The sequence below is a fragment of the Haliaeetus albicilla genome, chromosome 21 (genome assembly GCF_947461875.1).
Source record: "Haliaeetus albicilla chromosome 21, bHalAlb1.1, whole genome shotgun sequence".
NCBI classification, from domain to species: Eukaryota; Metazoa; Chordata; class Aves; order Accipitriformes; family Accipitridae; genus Haliaeetus; species Haliaeetus albicilla.
The window spans coordinates 14,163,079-14,184,561 of NC_091503.1; the positions used below are offsets into that span (position 1 = coordinate 14,163,079).

General features: G+C 36.5%; 1 protein-coding gene across 2 annotated transcripts in view; it reads left to right on the top strand.

Moving 5' to 3' along the window:
* EXOC2 (exocyst complex component 2) overlaps positions 1 to 21,483 on the top strand; it is a 137,298-nt gene that overhangs the window by 72,865 nt on the left and 42,950 nt on the right. For both annotated transcript variants that reach the window (XM_069808981.1, XM_069808982.1), the window contains exons 13-21: positions 3,432 to 3,556; positions 7,579 to 7,647; positions 7,895 to 8,052; positions 11,004 to 11,125; positions 14,793 to 14,854; positions 17,506 to 17,586; positions 18,548 to 18,607; positions 19,476 to 19,537; positions 20,448 to 20,514. In XM_069808981.1, the coding sequence (XP_069665082.1) occupies positions 3,432 to 3,556; positions 7,579 to 7,647; positions 7,895 to 8,052; positions 11,004 to 11,125; positions 14,793 to 14,854; positions 17,506 to 17,586; positions 18,548 to 18,607; positions 19,476 to 19,537; positions 20,448 to 20,514 (806 nt within the window). The remainder of the gene's footprint in view (positions 1 to 3,431; positions 3,557 to 7,578; positions 7,648 to 7,894; positions 8,053 to 11,003; positions 11,126 to 14,792; positions 14,855 to 17,505; positions 17,587 to 18,547; positions 18,608 to 19,475; positions 19,538 to 20,447; positions 20,515 to 21,483) is intronic.

Below are 21,483 nucleotides of genomic sequence, written 5' to 3' on the forward strand. Positions count from 1 at the left end.
TCATCTCAGGAGTCTTTCAATGGTGACATCACAGGAGACAGAGAACACGTTTTTCACAGGATAGGTCATTTCATAGCAAAGTACGTTTTTGCAGAAAGCAGGCTTTTATGAAGAACTTTCTGACTTTGGTCTGCTTTGATGTTGCTCTTCTCCCAATTTTGTGTTCTTCCTTGAAAAAACATCTGTAAGTATCTGATTTTTTTGAGCAAGAGAAGGAATGAAGGGATTCTTTCAAGAACATAGAATGAAGAATAATGAGAATTGTACATTCTTGTGCTGCCACAGTGTATCTTCACATGCAAGACAATTAAATTGCGTCACAGTTTGAGGTTGAATGTTTGGATTTCAAAATATAAATTAGACAGACTCTTCAAAATATATATGTATACCAAGTAATTACATTACTGTATTACTGTTACCCTTGTCCTTTCTCAGCCTGAAGTCTTGCATGAAATTGATTGACAAGTGTTACAGTGCAAAACAGTAAATTGCTGGTTGTTCTTGGATACCATCCACTAATACACATGCCACACAATGTAGCAAGCAACATCCAAAATCCAGTTTATTTTTTCCTTTTTGAATTCTTTTGCATGTATCTCTGCTTAACTAGCTGCATCTATGGAAGGCAATTTCAATTCAATTGGTTATCTTTGCTTTTAGATTCTTAGTTATGGATCCATAACCTTTTACAAACTGGAAGAGATAAGTCTTCAGCAAGCTTTACAGATTCTGTAACCAGCAGTTTAAACCAATATTCAAAGGAAAACTGAGGGATCGGATCATCATAATGCCTTAGTAGCCCAATCCACTGGGAAGACCCTAGAGTTAGAATGAGTTGCCTCTGAGTTGAGTTCATTGACATTTAGGTGTATGTGCCCACTGCATGCTTAGGAACAGTTGAAAGCTCTACCATCCTCGCTCTTCTCTTGAGTGGAGAGCCAAAGCAAGCCAACCGCTTATGATACCTGTGCAGGAGCTGCCATTCCCAATATGCCATGATGTTCTCTGTTTTAAGGCTGCTTGTGCATCCTTTAGGTTTTTAGCAAATTTAAGGAATGGCGTCTCTGAGGTTTTTTGGTGTTTTGATGTCGTTTTTTTCCCCAGTGTGATTGACAATGATTGTCCATGAGATTGTTTGAACTAATTACTTTTGAATTCAAAACTGTATCATTCAAATGACATTCAGCTCTTACTTAAGCATACGTTCACGAGGATATATAAGCAATAGCTCCAGTTTCATCTTTAGGATGTTATAGCACGGATTATAATAGAATAAATAGAATAAAAGAAAATTTCTGCTTTAATATAGATCAGAGCTTTCTCTAGCAAAAAAGTCAAAATATCCTGAATTTATGGCCAGAATGTCCTTTTGACATGATCTGCAGTAGCTTCTTCTAATAAATATCTACTGTCTGCAGACCCTGGACTAAGGCAGTCTCTGAAATAGGCCAGAAGTATGCTTTCTCGAGGGGAAAAGAATTTCCTATGTGAAGTAAATATTGGCAGTGTGTTTACTATTAGGAACAGACATCCCTGGTTTTAACCTTGGGTTGGTGCTGGAGCTTTTGGCAAAGAAGAGATGGTTTCTCAAAGGAGGTGAAATCTTTGATTAGAACTTGGGGTTTGTTGGTTTTACAGAGCTTCTGTTGCTGTAGCAGTGTTGGCACAGCTTTGTGGCATAGTCACAGCCTATGTTAATAAGAGGAGGTTTTTTGCTACTGGGTCTAGACCAGTTCTCTGTCAGTCATAAACCATGCTGGCAAATGGAGTGCTCTGACATCCTGTCTGTGTCCACACTATGAGCTTTGCTGGTTGAACTTTCATGAAGTTTTCATGCCTCCTAAACAGATGCATCTCTATCAGCAGAGTTACACTTCAGTTACGTCAGAGTCTCTCTCCAAATTTTGGGCTTCCGTTGTAATTTTTTTTATTATTTTCAAATACTAATCCAGAGTTCCTAAACTTTTTGGCCACGATGAAAAAGAACATTTTGGGTAGTGCAAGTGTTTATTTGTCCACTAAAGAAATGGACCAGTAATTGACCTGCACCTCGACGAATGTATGCTGCTGAAAGCATGCTGTACTTCAAGGAGATTCAAGACTGGTTACCAACACAATAAAATAGTGAGGCTCTGGTGAAGCATACCCAATGTGCTATTAGGCAGCTATTTTTGCCGAACTGGTGAATTCCTGTTCTGTGTAGGCAATATTTCCTAACAGATTAAAGACAAAAAGTGCAATTTCACCCAACATTTTTCTGCGTTTCCACACTTATGTAGGATAACATCATGTTTTCAATTTTATCATTTATAAAAGACCGGAGTTTATACCAAAAATATCCAAGAAACATGGACCTCTTTAAATGTCATTTGGTTTGTTTTGTTTTGGTGGGTTTTTTCCCTCAAAAATCTGTGACTTCTTTTTCCCAACATTCTAAAGTAGACTCTAATTCTTGAGTTGAAATGTAAGTCTCTTACCACTGTTAACGTTATCTGTATACCCTATTTTGTTAAAACATCATAATCGAGAAGTTTTAGTGGAGAAGGCAGATGGTTATGGAAAAGTATTTCACAGTTTCCTTCGTTTTCTGTATTAATTGGCACCTTTCTTCTGCCCTTTTTCAGCTTTCTCTTTACCTTCCCCCCCACAACCTCCCTTTGCTCTATTTGATAAGAAACTGAGAAAAGTAATCTGCTGCCAAAATGTAAGCTATTTTCCGGATGAGTTTTAATAGCCAGTGTATCAGGAGTGTAAGTAGGTTCATGAAGTGAGAGATGCCATGGTATTATATGTCATGAAGGTGTTCTTCAAGAATCTCAATATATACTTAGTGATACATTTACAGAGTTTAACAAAAATGTTGGAATCTCCCCTCTTTTTCAGATAAAACATTTTCCCAAAGAAATGGAAATGAAGATGAGAGGTTGCAACTTGCCCCAGGCCACAGCGGAAATTTTTTTTAAGCTTTAAATAAAGCAGATCTTCCAATTCCCACTGTTTGCCTTAATCACTAGCATATCCTAGCAGCCCTGTTTCTTCAACGTCACCGCCTCATCATTTGAAACTTCTAATGTCTTGATTGCTTTCATGTTACCTTACCTTTTAGAGTCGTTTGAAGACAGAAGGTCATCTGAATGGATTGTTGGGTAGATTGCATTAGGTACCCCTACAAACGGACCTTTTCTTTATATACTGTCATAGTGCTGGCACCTTGTAAGCATATGAGAAAAGAAGACCTTGTATGTGTACCAGTTGTGTACATATATACGGACCAAGCTTTAAATTTTTTCATTCCTACCTGAAAGGTTTTATTTATACACTGTATCGTCACTTGTGTAATAAAAAGCAGCAGCAAGCTAGTGGTACATTTTTTATTATTAATTCAAAGGGTTTTTTTAATTTTTCTTTTTCTGTCCCCTCTCCCCTTATAGCTTGGCGATACAAAGCTCCTCAGCAAGTTGTATTTGTTGAAAAGTTGACAAAACTTGTTGTAAGTCAGCTGCCCAACTTCTGGAAGCTCTGGATTTCTTATGTGAATGGAAGTTTATTCAGTGAGGTATGGATTGTTCTATATAAAAGACTTCTAAGTTACAAAGGTCCATAATCATTATCTTTGAAATATTATATTTCACTGGAAGAAGTGATGACTTATTTTAATCAGAGAGGTTTATAAAACAATATGTAGACTCTTATGCTTCTGAGAGATGCTACCTTGACTATAAGGTGTCTTGCAATACTAACCTGTAGAAGTGAGATTTTTCTTTTTCTTTTTAAAAGAATAAAAGCATACAGTGGAATTACTTAGAATTCTGCCAGTGGTGTGTCTGTGTGCGTTCCAGATGCTGGAGTCAGTATCTGTGTAGTTTCACCTGTTACTCATAGTGGGCCAGCTGCCCTTCACTGGTGATCTGAAGAAATAGCAAATTGCGTGAAGGATAGAGATGTGTAAAAGACGAAGTCATACAGAAAAAAATTGTTTCCTTTCTTTGGAACAAGAGTACTCATTTCACGAGCTTTAAGTATTTGGAAGTCAGGATAGGTTGAAGATCAGAGTTGCAAAATGACCAAGGCCCAGAGCAGTATACACAGACAGTATACACAGGGAGTCTAGTCTGGAAGTGCAGTCGGCTGCCATCACCTGTGCTTCTAGTCCTTCTTGCTCAGATGATATGGTTTTTACAAATTACGTAAATATAATCTTGATACTCCAAGAAACAGAAAAAAAAAAAGTAATGATTCATGATGTGCTGGTTTTATATGCACACTATTAACAGATTTTGAAAGGATAATTCTCACAATTAATTTCGTAGGAGTAGTATACAGCTCACCATCATAATCATTACCAGATAAATACAGTAGCTTTGGGGTTTGTGTTATTGCTAAAATTTGGTCACAGAATGACATTGTGTTTTACAGAGAGTTCAGTTCTGATTCTCAAGCCATGTTGTTTCTTCTCCAGAAGAACTGTAGTGATGGCATATTCCCAAGGAGCAAATCTGAGAAAGACAAACACATGATTGAAGTGTAGTGAAAGGCAGCACTCTGTTCCATCAACAGATGATAAGGCACTCGTTCACACCTCATCTGCATAGCTATCACTGGGAAGTCCTGCTGACTGCAATTTGGACTCGCTCATTCTGGGTCCTAAAAAGCCCTCTGGTCTGTAAAGAGATATAGAGATAGTTGGGATGATGCAGAGCAGGTGGAAAATAAGCAAGCTTTTGGACATGCATATTATTCAGATCAGCTATTATATCAAACGTAAAAGTTTGTGCATCTAAAACTTCTCTGTTTAACTGTTGCTATATCACTTCATTTATTGAGGTTGCTTTTATCCTGCCATGCTTACAGTGTCCTGCTGTGCTTAAATACTGAGGTCCTCACAGCTACAGTACTGCACTACAAAATTATCCCTAAAGCAGAACTGCAGCCATAGATTTCTACTATTCTTTGCAGTTTTGTAGAAAATAAAACAATAACCTTGGGAAAAGGGAATTTGGAAGCTTATTTTGTCACTTTCCTGTTCTCTGACTAAAGAACTAATTTCTCAAGCAGTCATCCTATTTATTGCCACTGTCTGTAAATCAATATAATGTTTTCATATGATGATGCTAATGGGTACTATAGCCCTTTGTATGTTGAACACAATATGCAGAGCATTATAGCATCATATTCGTGATCCTCATTTTACATGATAAAAATCAAAAGAAAGGTGACATTTACTCATAACATTCAGTGGAGGAAGTAGAATCAAGAATAAACCTTAGTACTGTTGACTCTCACAAAAATAATGAATTTCGTAAGGGAAATTACAACCTTTGTATTTGACAACAGTACCATTGGAAATTAGACTTTACAAATTCACTTCTTAAGTTATTGTGATTTTTTTTTTCTCTTGAGTACAATGAAAAAGAAAGCAATTTCTAGAGAAACAGACTTGAACTGTAAACAAGGTTGAGAAATTCTGCTCATGAAAATGACTGCAAGTGGAAAATGCAGTGATCTTATGTCATGTCTGAACAAAACATTATTTCCATGTATTAAAAAAAAAAAAAAAAAAAAGGTGGTGGTGGTAGTTTCCCTGTTAGTCTTTAAGGTACATCTGCTCTTCTTCTGTAGGGCCAGATTCTGAGCTTGTGGGAAATTAATCCCCATATATTTGATTTCTTCTGCTCCTTTGGTCCTTATAGAAGCCCCTCAAGTTCTTGGGGAGAGAGGAGGGATGATGCCCTCAGTTCCTTTTGTGTGTTCTGCATGCCATAATCAACTGTGAATGAGTGGGAGGAGCAGGTGGCATAAACTAGAGGGCTTCTTCTAGAGCATGTAGGAATATCTGTCACCACATCACATTCAAGACTTGAGGTTTATATGTTTTTCTGTCAGAAACCATACAGATTTTAATTGTCTATGAAGAAATTTCTTTTACCATGTTGCTTGCTATTTATTGTCATTCAGGAAGCAAGGTGATTGCTACAGTTTTTTAAGAGAACTCCTGTGAAAATGGTAGAGGGTCATTTCGGTTAGCTTGTTCACATCTTCAAGACATTTTAAAAATTTGGAAATAAAATCCCCACATATGAATTTCAAACTGTATTTTTTCTTGTTCAGTTTGTAGGTGTTTGGGAGTTTTGGGGTGGTGTTCTTTTTAGTTCTGAAAGGTTAGTGATATGCTTTAAAATATTGTCAGTTGAAGATTTACGTGGTATTTTCAACAGTTTAAAAAGTTGAGTTCTTTGAATCACTCTAGGTGAAGTCACATATGTGAGTAGTAACCGTTGGTCTTACCACAAGATAGTTTTGGTCTGTCTGTGCAGGAAAGGTTTAAGATTGGTCTTCAGCAAAACCACTAAGAAAAAAAAATATCAAAAGATCTGTGAATTTTTTTGTTGTTCTTTAATCCAGCTGTAAAACAGTGTGAATTTTAAGCTACCTGAATTTTAAAGGAATAGAGCTTATTTTCTTTTTAAGGCATTAGAAGAGAGAAGTGGGTATTACATGCAGCGGTAACTCGAGTGTTCTCCTTGTCTGAAACTGTGTAATTCAGAGCTTTAAAGTACAACAGTTTCATAGCTATGTATTTTCCAAAACTGTTAAGCACTTTTATTTTTCTCTAGTTTTTGCTCACTTCAAAGGATTTATTTTACATTAGAAGTCTGAAATGCTTTAGCTAAAGAGGGAATTTGAAAAAGACAGCATTTCAAATTAATGGCTTGAAAATAAACTGATTCTCTTTGAGAACACTCTTGTCATGTTATTGCACTTCCTGTCCAGTAGATGTTGCTGTACATACATAAAATAGGAGATTTTCTAACTATAAAATTCTACATCTGCACTTAACCCAGTATTTGAAATAACTTTTACTTAATATACTCTACCATGTTCTGAGTAGACTCCACAGAAGGCTAGAACTACAAACAGGAAGACTATTAGTCAAACCATGTTTTTCTTCAACTGTAACTGTCTCATGCAAAGTGTACTCACGTTCCTCTGTTTTCAAAGAAGCGAACTGTCCATGAAGATGCTGATTATTTTGCAGAGTCTCTTTTACAGTTAGTTTAATTAAACAGCATTGTCAACAAAATGCTGTTCCTAAAAACAAACAGAAAACCCTCAGCCCTCCCCCTCACATGTTACAATTCCAAATTGCCCTCATTCCAAGAAGTGTCTCCCACTTCACATTGACGTCCTTCTCTGCGCAGCTTCCATGCTGAGAAAATAGTTTCTTCATATAGACTTGATGCATAATTGGACTATATATGTTTTAGCTCTCACTAACATTGCAGTGAGAAAACTTTGACCTCATGAAGTTTGTATTGCTTGAGCTACTCTTATGCTTGTCTCTGTCTTAAATGCACATTGTTCCTCAGAATTAAACATTAGCACACTGACCTACAGTAAGTAGAGTTTATTGATAGAGATAGATAGCCTTTGCTTTCTGAGATGTCATGAGTTAGTTTTTATAATTGCATCATAAACTCATTGGTTTTCACTTCTTCACTTTGAAACCCCCCCTTTTCAGAATTATTTTAACAGTGGTTATGAGATACTTACACTTTTCAATTTTCTCATTTTCACAAGACTGCTGAAAAATCTGGCCAAATGGAAAGATCAAAGAAAAACGCTAGGCAAAGACAAAATGATTTCAAGGTAAGTTATGGGGGGAAAACCTTGCTTTCTTTCAGTTGTCCTTCACAGCAAGATACTTTAGTGTCACCACCTCGAAAATCAGATGTCTTAAATCATCTGTGTGCCCTTACACCTCCTTCTGTACTCTACCATGTGGAGCTATCTGTAAATCATACATTCCAAGATGTTGTATATAGCAAGTACATGGCTGCTTAAGCACATTGATAGAGCTTTTTGCTTGATTTTTCCTTCCCTTCTTCCGATGCAGAAAATGATTCAGGAAGTGATGCACTCTCTGGTAAAACTTATCCGTGGAGCTTTGCTTCCATTCAGCCTCAGAGAAGGAGAATCAAGACAGTATGGTGGCTGGGAGATGAAATCTGAACTTTCTGGCCAGTGGCTAACACATGTTATCCAGACTGTAAGGTAAATGGATCCATGGAGCTACAAAATGATGCTATTCCTAGAATATGTGTGCTTTAAGACAAATTGTTTTGTTTATTGCGTTAAATACCCTGAGTACTGAGAATGTTAACATTTTCAAAAATAGGATTACAAAAAAATTATTTATGGCAGACTTAAGATTCTATGCAGAAGTGTAATTAATAATGTCTCATGATATAGCCTTATTATGTAATGATATATTCATTTTTTTCCATAGCATCTTATGAAAAAGTTTGAATAAAATATTTGCTTGGCACAGCAGAGACACTCCATGAATGAAACAGGATTTGATTCTTTAGGGTAGAAAGCGGTTATCTGCTGCATTTGCTACACATCTTCCCATCTCTGCCAAACTGAGTGAAAATAGCATGCTTCTCACTATAGTATATTTATTACATCATAATTTTCTTTTACAGTTGTTTCATGGAAGGTGATACTCCTGCTTATAGTGTCATTCTGCTTATGTTTGTTTAGGAACTTAGTAACGTGCACGTCATTAATTACAAAATGTCTCAATATACAGAATTCGCTTCCATTTGTCTGTGGAGGATATAAGAATTGTCATTATCTTTTGGAAACTTGAGTAATACCTGGATATAATACTGTACATTTTATCTGCAGTTTTCAAAGTAGGTACCAAGCAAAGCACAGAGGAAGAAAAGGAAGGGGTATAATCACATATAGATGTTCTTGGGGATGGAGCTAGCAGTGATACATGCCTGTTGTCAAGTCCGCTTAACGCTTTTCCAAAGTCTGTTGTCAGTTAAATTATCTGTACTTTAACCATTTAGGAAAAAAAAAAAGTTGCCCTCTTATGAAAAGCAATCCAATTTCACTCAAATTACGAAATTCTAGAATTTCACACTGGCATATCTGTAATATTGGCTTGGAAATTTAACCAGCAGACTCTCTAAAGGTTGGTTGTGCTTCAGAGTCCTGCCATCTGAGGTATGATCCAGGCTGAGGTTACAGGATATATGATGGCTCTGTTTTTTACAGAATCTCCTCTTGCTTTCTGGATACTGCTCTGGTAATGAACAACTGAACTAGGGAAATTCTCTCTCCCTCCCACTCTTTTCCCCACCTGATGTTGTTACTGATGCCTGTGCTGGCACTTTAGTAAAGTGAGCTTTAATGCAAAGCAGCGTTCAAAGCAGTCAAAAGTAGAGAAGAAAAGGGGCAATCTGGAGAAGAGGAACTGTGAACATACCATGGTGGGGTACCGAGTGGTGATGACCAGGTCAGAAGTCTTTGGAAGTGCTGCAAGTACTTTTCTTTTCAAGCCCACACACTTTGACAATCTAATAAATTCTTGTGACTCACACCAATGATGAAGGTGGACTCCTCTCATGAAGAGTTTACGCATTGCTTAAAAACCTTACTTGTTGCAAAGTTATGCAATAGCTTGTCTTATTTTTATAGTTTCTAACATAGTCATTATGAAGCACACGATAAAATTTTACTCTTTTTGGTCATCTCACAAATGATTTGCTGTTTTCTGCTTGTATTTAAGAATGCTAAAACTTACAAAATTAGGTAACAAGGAGTTGTCGTTACATCTGTGTGATCTTAATTTTTCTGGTTGTTTCTGTGTATCACACAGCTTAAAGTAGGGTGGTTGCACTTGTACCCCATTCTGTCATTGCCCAGTATGAATAGGTTTCAGAGGATAAATTAGAGCTGTGCAATAAAGTGAAGCCGTTGCTGGCAAGACTTTTGCCTTATTGTAAGGTTAGAAAGGTATGTATATGTTAGGGTGAGTTATATGAGGAAAAAGATGGTCTTAGGGATGTGACAGCTGTGTGCTCCCTTAGAAATGGAATCAACTTTAAGTACAGGACTTCTGTGCAGTCTAAAGTCATTTAAACTTCTCACAGATGGGTATTTACATGCTGTGTTTCCTGGACAGCTGAGACAGTACAGATTTATGTGATATAAATCAGTCATCGTGCTGAGCAGATAGCAGTCAGGTGGGGTTTTGATGTTTTATGCCCAACACCAGGGGTAAGGAACTGGAGCCTACAGGTGGATGATTGGAAGTGTTCCACTTATTACTCAAACTTGTTTGCTTGTGCCTTCCTACTCCTGTTCTTTGGCATTTTCTGGTGCCTGTGCTTTGCTCAGTATTAGCACTAGAGCAAACAGCAATGACTACATTTGAATTGTCCTTGCTTAAATATCCAAGAGTTGGATAAAAGCAGTGAACCTCTCTTTGTGCCCCTAACTAAAGTCTGAGCACAACTGCAGCCTTTTAGTTAAAAGCTGAAGATGCTATTCCTTGCAAGCAGCTGCTGTGTTGTTATTTCTAAAGAAAAAAATGGAAATGAATGTTTCTATCCTCAGCTATAGTAGCTGGTGTTTTGTGCCCAGATTTGGGAGCAAAACAGTGAATGAATTTACTCTTCACTCCGCAGGTGATGCAGTAGCTGTGTTTTGGCTTCTTAAATGAATATATTCTTGGCAATCTGATGCACAGCCACATCACCATTTATGGCAGCTTGATGGCTGTTACTGTTGTAATGTGGGTAAACAATATCTCAAACTCTTTTGTGGACCTAGGATTTGATCTAGGCATTCACATAAAAACAGCAGAAAAGCTACTTCTGCTCCAAAAAGGTTAGTGTTGGATTGTAAGACAAGAGATGGATGCAGAAGGGCAGGTGGGGAAGTACAAAAGGACAGTGGGAAAAGTTGGCATGTTGCTGTGATGACACTATTGTAATGTTACAGAAAAATAAATCTGTATTTGCAAGCTTATGAATTAAGCAAATAATTAATCTTCTCTGAGTGGGATAATCAGTTTTCAAAGATACACTGTGGATGGAGCTACTGTATTCACATACACAGAAAACATCTAAAAAATTAAATGAAGTTGTATCAGCTTAAAAAACCCTGCAGATTTACACTTCAGTCTAACTTTATTTGCTTTCCAGGCTTAGTTCTGAGTCTCTTACTGCACTCGAGATACCTAATGATATGCTTCAGATCATCCAGGATCTTATTTTGGACCTTCGTGTACGTTGCATTATAGTGACCTTACAACACACAGCTGAAGGTAATAGAAGGCTGCAGGTCTCTCTGCTTACTGTCATGATTTTTGCCTCTGATTAGGCCAAATCATGTTCTGGAAGATAACCATGTTTGTTACAGATACGTAGTGGCAGTGGACTCCTCTGAGTTGTGTAATATCTCATAACAGTTACTCAAGTATTTTACTTCTCTGACAGAAATGTGTGTTATGAGTCTTTTCTTCCCTTAGTCTAATGAATACAGTTGTTTAATCTGTTTCCTTTGGGTTAAGACAGTTTTACAATGCAGGTGATTTATCTCATAATGCAGCTTTCCCATATTGGAATGATCTTTTTTTTTCTTTTTTGGGTTCTTCTATAAAGTGAGGAATTAAATAAGCAATGTCCCACCCCCAAGAAAAAAAAAATCCACAGTCTTTTATGAAGTATTTTAGTTGTGTGTTTTCCAAGGCCTTTTACTAACATTATAATCCCCAGGCTTCCTGCTGTATACACAGCTTTTGTCATAAATGTCTGGATTGTCAAGGCCAGTAACATGTTCTCCAAATCTAATGTGACTCTATGTGCATCAATGACCATTCATCTTACCGTCTTGTATCAACTCTGAAACTTAAATGTGAATGAAGTAAATGTTCTAGAAATAAATGTCTCAAAATCAGAGCAGATTGATCTACTAATTCACTTAGCAGGGTTTTTTTCCAAAAGACTAATTACCCTCAACGTTTTTAAAAAAAGGGGGGGGGGGGCTTTTTTAATCTTACAATCTAATCAGGTTTTAATCTTTAACATATGATTCATCATTATTTTGTAGGCTGACATGAAGCTAAGTGTTTTACTCAAGCCCTAAGTGTGCTAAGCACAAGTGCCTATATTAAGCACATCTTTAAAGTTTTGGTGACAACAAATCATAAGGCCTCTGTAGTTTGTTTGATACAATGTTGAATTGTATTCTTGGTTCTTAATTCTTTTATTAAATCAAATTTCAGCATTAACATTATTTTTCTGCATTAATGTCAAGCTAGTTCACCATACAAGTACACAGGTTGTCTTGTCTCTTTAAAACTCTATACAGAAAGTATTACCACTATTTCAGATTTCACTTAAAGTATGAGGATGTCTCTTTTGCTTTTCTTCACTTAGCACAATTGAGATCAATTATATTTTTTTTAATGGTAGGTGAAAAAGATTTTGGGTTTTGGTGGGGGTTTTTTTTATTGTGACATGAGGATGACATGTGACATGAGACATATTGGACTGACTGCCCTCTGTCTAGGAATTATGAGTGATTCCTCCAATGTCCTGGCAGTCTCAAAGGAAGTATCTATCTCCAGACTATTTTGCTGACAATGCTTAGCTTATCAAATCTCTGAGCTATCCACCTAGTTTCTCCAGTGCAGTCCAGAGAGCTCCAATACATGATTAATGATGAAGCTCTCGGCCAAAAAGTCTGCCGTTTTACTAGTTTTGGCTATTTGTTGCGTCATAATGATAGCCTAGGTCTTTGTTCAGATCCAGCGTTTCTCCTTCTTATGTCCTGATTGCTGGCTATATATGTTCTGTGGAGGAAAAACTCTTGTGGTAGTTTGTACCTTAGATTTTTATGAAAGCAGATTCACCAGTCTATGTGTGAATGATACTCTATTTGGTCTGAACATCTTTATTCATACTTTTCTTTCTTGAATCAAAAGAGATCAGATCCCTGAAGATGCCAGTATGTTATGTTGGCTGGATAATGTATATCAATTTGATCTAGCCAATAACAGCAGCCTTCCTTGACTGCTGCTTCCATCCCTTATCAGTGAAGCAGTCCTATATATTGGCTGTAGCATCAAACACGAGAAGAGAAAAGATGCCCGCCTGTATGATGATTCTCATTCCATGTGTGCCTTATCTATGGGACCCTTTTTTTTTTTGTTCTTTATCAGCTAAAGCTAAATTGCATATGTTGAATGTGTTTAGATAGGTTTTTTTGGACAGGATCAGGTTAGTTGGGCCCTTGGAAAAACTGTTACTTTTAGGGAACCAGTGAAAGAATGGTTAATGGTTGTTCTCATGGAGCTATGTAAATGGATGTCAGGTGCAGTTATTTATGTCTTTAATATATAAGTCAAAAAGGCTTGTCCTGGACTTGAATCTCACCTCTATAATCTGAAATATGAGCTGCATAGACTGCTAATATAAAGTTCAGTCTCATCTCTTGCTGCATGTGTTAAGTTGTTAAAGGCATTCAGATCAGTTAGAATTTTTAACAGGGTTCTCTACCATTAGCTATTTAAATAGGACAAATCTGCCCACACACAGGGTTTTCTTGTTGTCTTATGATAAACACCATATACTCATGCTGACCCTGAGAAGCAGTCTGTGTTCTTTCCCTCTCATATGTGATCACTGGTCATAAAGGTCATGAAAGTCAAATTATGTGAATGCCAGACTAGAGAGGGGGTTTACATGAATGTATTTGACTGGAATTTGGTGAGCAGAAATACGAGAAAGACATTTGTTTCTTTTGTATTTGTATTAGATCAGAACAGAATACAAAAGTAAGCAGCCACAAAAACATGTAAAGCCTGACCAGTGCAATCTAAAGCCTTGCAAGAATATCGGTTGAATTAAGAGGTTTACTAAATAGGGACATGAACAGAGTAACTATTCATAATACTTTTTATCCTTCACTAAGCCTATACTTCCATGAGATGTAGAATTGCAGGGTATGACATCATAACCAAGCTTCCTAATTTAGCTAATTAAAGCACTAAGATAGTGAAGGTATGTTTCAGCATGCATTAGTTATCCTCTTTTCTTGGATTTTGGGGAGAGGTGGTAATTCACTGAATTTTTTGCCCATTTGAAAGGGAGTTTCCTGATGTACGGACAGCTCTGATGAGCAATTTCCAAGTGCATGGAAAAACTGGATGCCAAAGCCCCCAAGAACTGCATGCAGTTCATCTTTGTTTTGTTTATAAGTCAATTAAGCCCCCCCCCCCCCCCCCCCCACCAAAGCGATGACACAGAGTGCATGCGTCCTTAGAGGAATTTTGTTTACAGTGCACGAGCTTTGGATTCACATCCTGACTTAGCTCCTGTTAGCTTCAGTAAGGCTATAGAAGTTGGCACCTTCTGGGTAGTGGAAGAGAGTGCTTTTTGCATATACCTTCATGTATTTTTTAAGAAAGTGTAGCACCATGGATCCTTGACCCTGAGTGGGGACTGTGTGCCTCTTTTATAGTTACTGAATATGAATTATATGCTGTCCTTTCTGTCTTTGTTAAAATGATAGGCAGTTGTTCTTTCATTTTTAATTAAGGGCTGGAGTATAATGTATTAGAGACTTGGGTTCTTAAATGCAGTATTTTATGTTGTGATTAAAAATTTACAAAATAAAAACAAACCCAAAGCCTTCACAATATTCCTTTAATTTTAAGCTTTCCAGTAAAAGATGTGCTTCAGGCAATTCTTGCCATGTATCATAGATATGCTTCTCTATGTGATGTCACCAGCATACCATGTATGAGTTCCATTCTTAGTCATTTGAGAATGCTGAAAGCTTTGAAGCTTTTAGTGCTATTTGCTTGTATGCCTAGTCATTGCAGTCCCAATGTCTGTGGTTTATCTTTTCAAGTTCAAGGAGTTTTTAATAATGAAAATGAATACCATCTCCTTCTCTCCCCTTCCCCCTCTTGCTCTGTCTTACAGATATAAAGAGGTTGGCTGAAAAGGAAGACTGGGTTGTTGACAATGAAGGTTTGACATCGTTGGTGGGTATACTTCTGTGTCTTGTAAGCACTTTCTTTGCTGGTTTTTTTCTTTTTGCAAGTGTAATGAAACTGGCTTCTATGTTTTCCAAAAACTGAATTATTTTGGACTTTGCCTATATGCATGCATACTGGTGTCTATAGTTTTATTAAAACATGAAAATATAGGAAGATAAATATGAAATTTTTTTGTTTGTATGGTTACTTACTTACAACACTCTTAACATATCCCATCACCAAACGCAGTTATTTTTTTCTTCCTTTTCCACAATTGTTATTTATACTTATTAAACTATTATGTCTGCAATAACTTTAAGTGATAATGGTACTACTAGACAGCAGTATTTTTGAAGGTGCAAAACGAGGGGGGGGAAGCATAAATAAAAGTTTGCAGATTTGTGCCATATATTGAGAGACAAAAATAAATAAGAATTGGACATCAAGATATGTAGCATAACTTTCTGCCTTAAGTGGGGTTATTTAAATGTATCAGTGTAATTACTGCTGACCTCTAGCATGATTTTGCTGAGATGAACAATAACTTTCATTGTTAAGCCTGTTATTTTAGGGATGGTTTACTGAAATAAAAAACTATTTTTGAGGTCACAACAAGTTCAGTTCACATCAAAATGCTTCATAACTTAGTAGGCACACTACCATGGAATTGGTCTGTAGCTAAATAAATAGGTCACTTTTATGTTATAATGAGAAATTGAACTGAAAAGCAACTAATTTAGGAGGTTGCCTACACACCAACAACAAATGACTTGAAACCAAATTCAGATAAATTAGTGAGATGCTTTCTGGAAATAAACAGTAATGAGTAATGCCTAAAATACAGCAAGCATGTTGTAGGTGTGCCTTAAAAACAATCTGCGAAAGCAGAAAGGGCCTGTGGGAGGGAGAGTTGCTTTGTCTATATTACCTAAGAGAATGCTCCACAGACTTTTTTAGTTTTTCTTATTTGCTTCTATAAATACATGTTTGAACTTGAGTAGGAGGGCATTAAGCAATCACAATATACACATTGTAGGAAGGAGTATTGTTGGGCAATTGTATTATAACCAGATTTACAGCTTCAGGTCTTGGTTTCAGTTGCCACTGACTTGGGCAAGTCCCTTAAGTTTTCTGTTTTTCACTCTATTCATTTGTAAAATGGAGGGAGGAGGAAGGATCTTCCACAAAAGCTTTATTTCTTTATGCTTTTGCTGTATCCTTAACCCATCTTCGTCTAAAAACTACTTAAGTCGTTTTTGTATTTAGAAACCACCCATGAATTCCTTTTATGCAGCATTTCCCTAGATACCTTTTGAGACCGTGGTTGAGACATACCAAATTTTAATGGTGGCAGTTGACTACGTTTTGTCATAGCAGGGTTATTTATCTACTAAAGTAGAGTTTATTGTGGTAATATTATAGCGAAAATTGTAGCAAAAATGAACCAGTATAAACAAGGGCCAGGCAGTCACTTTGGGGACATTTTGGGTTTCACATAGAAACTGTATTAGAAGTTTGAGGGAAATACTGGTTGATAACCCCTTTAGCATTTATATTCCAGGTAAAAGATAGAGTAAGGCACAGAACCAACTTTCCTCAGCTTCATAATATCCAAAGACTAACACATCTGAACAGCTTTCTTCTGAGGTGTGATGGTTTTTTATGCGGAAATAAAAAAAAAAAAAAGAGCAGCCCTTTAGTGCTGTTCTTTTTCTTTTAAATGGGTCCAAAAATAATAAATACAGATTGTCTTAGTGGCTTTTTTCATGATTTTCAGGTTGCCATGCAGGCATCACTTTCGTGATCCACCTCCACCCCAGCATTTACAGAAATAAAAGTTATTTCTAAGCCTAAAGTTGCTGACATGCCATAAACCATCTACTGGATGAAAAGCAGGTTTACAGGGCTTAATAGCTTTTTTTTTGTCCATCTCCAATAGGATGATGTCCCTCTTTTCCAGGGTAGTGACACCTTTCTACTTCACCCCTGTACAACAGCTTCCTGCCTAATTAAAAAAAAAAAAAAAAAGTGTGACTTAACAGGGTAGAGAGAAAGACAAGGAAAAACTGACTAATGACTCTGATGTTGTGAACTCATTTGCACTTTCAGAGTGAAATTGATACAAGACATACTTCAGGTTTGGAAACCTGAAGGTAAAAAAAGCCTCCCAAACCAGTGTTTTTTCTCCTCCATGTTGAAAGCATTTTCAATCCATTTTTCTTAGACACCTTTTACTGAAATAAAATGCAGAAATATCAGATATCCCAGGTGAAATTCTATCCCAGCTTAGATCAAGATGGGGGGGAAGGAGGGTGTCACAGGCATCTATAATGTAATTGTCAATATATGTAACCACAAACAAGCTATAAAAATCTTTCATGACCCTTTTAGAGGAGACTGTTTGATGTAGAAGGCTCTCATTCAGATTAAAAAAAGTACATTGGTCCATGGTAATAATTCTGTAGAGAACTTAAGTACAGAAGTACATCACTACAAAAGGGTCCTCTGGTAATATATGAATTGTGATTCTCCCCCCCCCCCCCATTTGGGATAATTTGGAAATAAAGAGCTTACCATATGGCATGGAAGTTTTTATATATTTTTGTATTATACATTTGACATGCTTATCTAAAGCTAACAAGTCACTTGCCTTTTAGCCATCCCAGTTTGAACAGTGCATTATCCATTCCTTGCAATCTCTTAAAACTGTGCTGGACTGCAAACCTGGAGAGGCCAGTGTAAGTTTTGATTTATGCTTTTATTTTTGTTCTTTTTATGTAAATTACTATCGGGTTTCAGAACAAGACCTTTCAGAGAATGATTATTTTATTTTTTTTTTTTTCCACGTACACCCTTTTCACTGCTGCTAGCTTTTAGAATTCTGTGTGTTTCCTTTGTTAGTGGTAATCGTGTGTGTATGGGGCAGACTGGACCTATATTTAAATCTTTTAAGCTGTTCTTTTGAAAAAAAAAGTTACTAATGTATTTTTCAGATAGCAGTAGATGTGACTTTATTTACATGAGGGGGGGAAAAAAAGGCGGGGGGGGCATTCCTAGGGTTACTTTTCACTCACTGTTCCATCCAAACTACTCACAGAACTTGAATTCAGCTTTTTACTTCTGTAAACTTTATTCTAAATCAGGAGTCCTGATTGTCCTGATCCACTTAGTACCTTGAGACCCAAATTGACTGATGTTTTCTTTCAGGTTTCAGTGATCTAAGGAAGTTTTAACACTTTTCCAAAGTCCCTTGGGTCCCTCTGTATGGGTATTGTTTCTCTCTCCTCCCCTATTTCAATTTTTATGGTTAGCTTGTCTAGTTTCTTAATGAACTAATTCAAAAGAATCTTAAGTGCGTGGTGAATCCTTCTTGTTAGGGTCCAAAGATCTTTGAATATCCTGGGAGCTTTTGCTGCAATTCTATTAGCCAGCAATGATACATATCACATGTACTAGCTACTGGGACTTATGTCCTTTTGATGTGTTATCTCCTCATGCTTGTCAGACTGTTTATTGGCGCTTCTATTCTCTCTCCCCGTTTTTAGGGTGGGGGAAAATTGAAGATGACCCATGAGAAAACACTGTGTCCCAGCAGCCATTCCTATAATTGTGTCATCTCTTTAGGGATAGGTTATTCAGGCCTTCCTTGAGAATAAGGCTACAAGAAGGTGTTCTGAAATATTATGCTTGCATCTTCAGGTTTTCCAGCAGCAGAAAACACAGGAGGATGTGTGCCAGCTAAGTATTGGGATCATGCAGGTAGGTTGAGCACTTTTAAGTACGAAATTGTGAACACAAGTGATCAACAAAAATGTGTGCTTTCCACCCTGCCCACCTCCCAAAAGGTAGCTTAAGTTGATGACTGTGTTATTCCTCTGATACGCTCTGGAATACTGAGAAATGTTTGACTTTAAAAGTGTGTACAGCTTACTAGCTGAATCTGATAATATCAGATCCTCAGAGCATAAGTGACATATTCAAGTATTTTACTGATTGTGACTGTTCAAGATTTTACTGATGATTGAGATGCTTGCTGAGCTGATGTCATCTAACATCGATACACTGCAGTAAAAGGAGCAATGATGTTTTTCATCAGCTGAAGATCTAGCTTTTAATTTTTCTATCAGAAACCAATGTTCTTTGTAACAAAGTCTGATTTTTTTAAAAAATATATCTGAAATTAGATAATAGCATGCTTTAGGCTTTTGAACCATTTTTATTGTTCTCTTCAATAAGAAATCATGAGCCAAAGCAACAAATGGATTTTAGTGCTGCTTCTGCAATGTTTACTTGGGATCAACTGTTCAGATTGAATACTTCAAAACTATTAACAATGCCTTCTTTGCAAATCAGTAGATTATGACTGCATAATTTTAGCCATGCATGATGAGAATCACTTAGCAGGATTAAAAACTCCTGTGTTTTGTTACAAGTAAACTGTGATGCATATAAAGTGGAAACTATGCATTCAAAAGATGTAACTGAAATGTTACTGTATTTATGTAAGTTTTAAGACAACGGAAGGTGATGATGATTGTTCTGCTTCTATTGACTGTAGTAAAAGTGAATTTAAGAAATTTTTTTTAGTTCTGGCAGAAAATGTAGATCTTCCTTTATTGTTTCCTAGGTCTTCATAGACTGTTTGGAACAACTGAGCACCAAACCTGATGGTGACATAGATACAGCACAGTAAGTAAAATAAATAGGACCTAGGTGTAATATTCTGAAATTGTGGGTACAAGTCTCAAATTTCAGTGGTGGTGTGGTTTTATCCCCTCTGGTATTTCATATTTCTTGTGAATACTTTTGCCTCTGGTTAGTGATGCTTTGAAATAAGAGCAGATACTTTTCATGCCAAACAATCGAGTAACATCATGTAATAAATATTGTACAAGATAATGAATATGGTATTACACCATTTTAATCAGTGACAGGAGTTGTGTGCTGTAGAAGCAGGTATGTTGTTTTTGACATGACCTTACATGGAATGAGTTGTTCTTGTCACTAAGTAACGTCTAGTTATGGAGAAACATCCCCTGCCTTTCTCTTCTTCCCTTCTATTTTGACTGGTTCTGTTGGTATTTCTGCTAAATTCTTGAAAGTTTGTTTGTTTTATAATTGCTTATGAGCTACTTACTTTAGAGATCAAAACAAGTTAGAATAGCCTGAGTTTCCAAGAGTACCAATCACTTATTTGTGAAAAGCCAGAGACCTGGCAAATAGTGGTACCTGCAATACGCCTTAGAAAAAGGCAAATTAACTGTGTTCCTAATGCTACTTTTTTTTGGCTGTTTGGATGACTGTTGGCTGGATAGATGTAAAAACAAAATGGAACCTGTGGCAAACCAGAGAAATTATAGAAAATAGAAATGCTTTAAGAAGGAAAGGTCCGTAGCTAGAATAGTACTGTCTCTCCACAAAGCTCCTGCAGGCTTTGTGGACATCTTAGAAAAACTGAGCAATGTGGGCTGCTTTATTATCTAGTGTGAGGGGGCTTGAAATAAGATTCTGGTCTTATGTTACAACTGTTCATTTGAATCCACCATGTATCAGATAATCAAAAGCACTATACTACTCACTTTTGAAACAATATTCCTAGTCTTTCAGTTGATGTTTCATCTCCAGATTTGTTTGGAAGCATTCATGAAGACTCAAGTCTTTCTTCAGTAAGTTTGGCTTCTGTTTCTAAAAGCTGATGTGAAACTTAGTATTTCCCAAAGTTACAGGAATGTGGTCTTTTTTTTTTTAGTGTTTCAGTTTTTTGTTTTCCTTTTTTAGAGAGAAATTCTGTATTCTAGAGGCACTTCCTAATATGTATATAAGTGTAAGAAAATACAAGGATATAAGGCTCTTTTTGTTTATGATATCTTAGCATACCATCTTAAGGTAACTAACGAAGACTATTTTGAAACCAGGTCCTTCTCAGAAACTAAAATGGCATCGTTGAAATCAGTGAAAATAGCACTGGTGTTAAGACTGACTTTTGATTTATCATCTTGTTTTAAATTATAACAACTAATCTGATTATTAGTTACTTTTTAAAACCCATGAATATGTAGATATTAAGTCATGTAGTTTTTCACCAAAAAAATTACTTTACTGAGAGTAAGTTTTGATTATTTGTTTGGCTTGTTTAGATTTGGGTTTGTTATTTAGGAAGTTGGAAAAAAAGTTTTTAATATACTTGACACTTTGGCTTTGGTTCATGTGGTTTCTTCTAGTCCGGTGGCTGATGAAAAAATATAGTTGTTCCCTGCAAGAAACCTAGTGAGAACCTCTTGTGAAGTTAATATTCCTTAGTACAGGTTTTAAATGTTGTCAGAAGTCATAGCTTACCCTCATTTACAAGAGCAATAAGCATTCCTGCTAGAATAAAGAATCACAGCTTTCCAAATCAGGCCAAGTTTTTGAATTGCAGACTATAACAATTAGTTCTTTATATCATTTTATTCTTGCACACATAGATTTTGATATTCATTGTTGATAAAGTAACTTTTGGGGGCTGTGACTTCCTCCCATATGTCATAGGTACAAATGTTTAAATTAGAAAAAGGAATCAACAGTTTTAGACAATGTTTGGTTTCCATAGTATCGTATTAATTTTTTTCTGTAAATCAACACTTTATCTTCTCTTT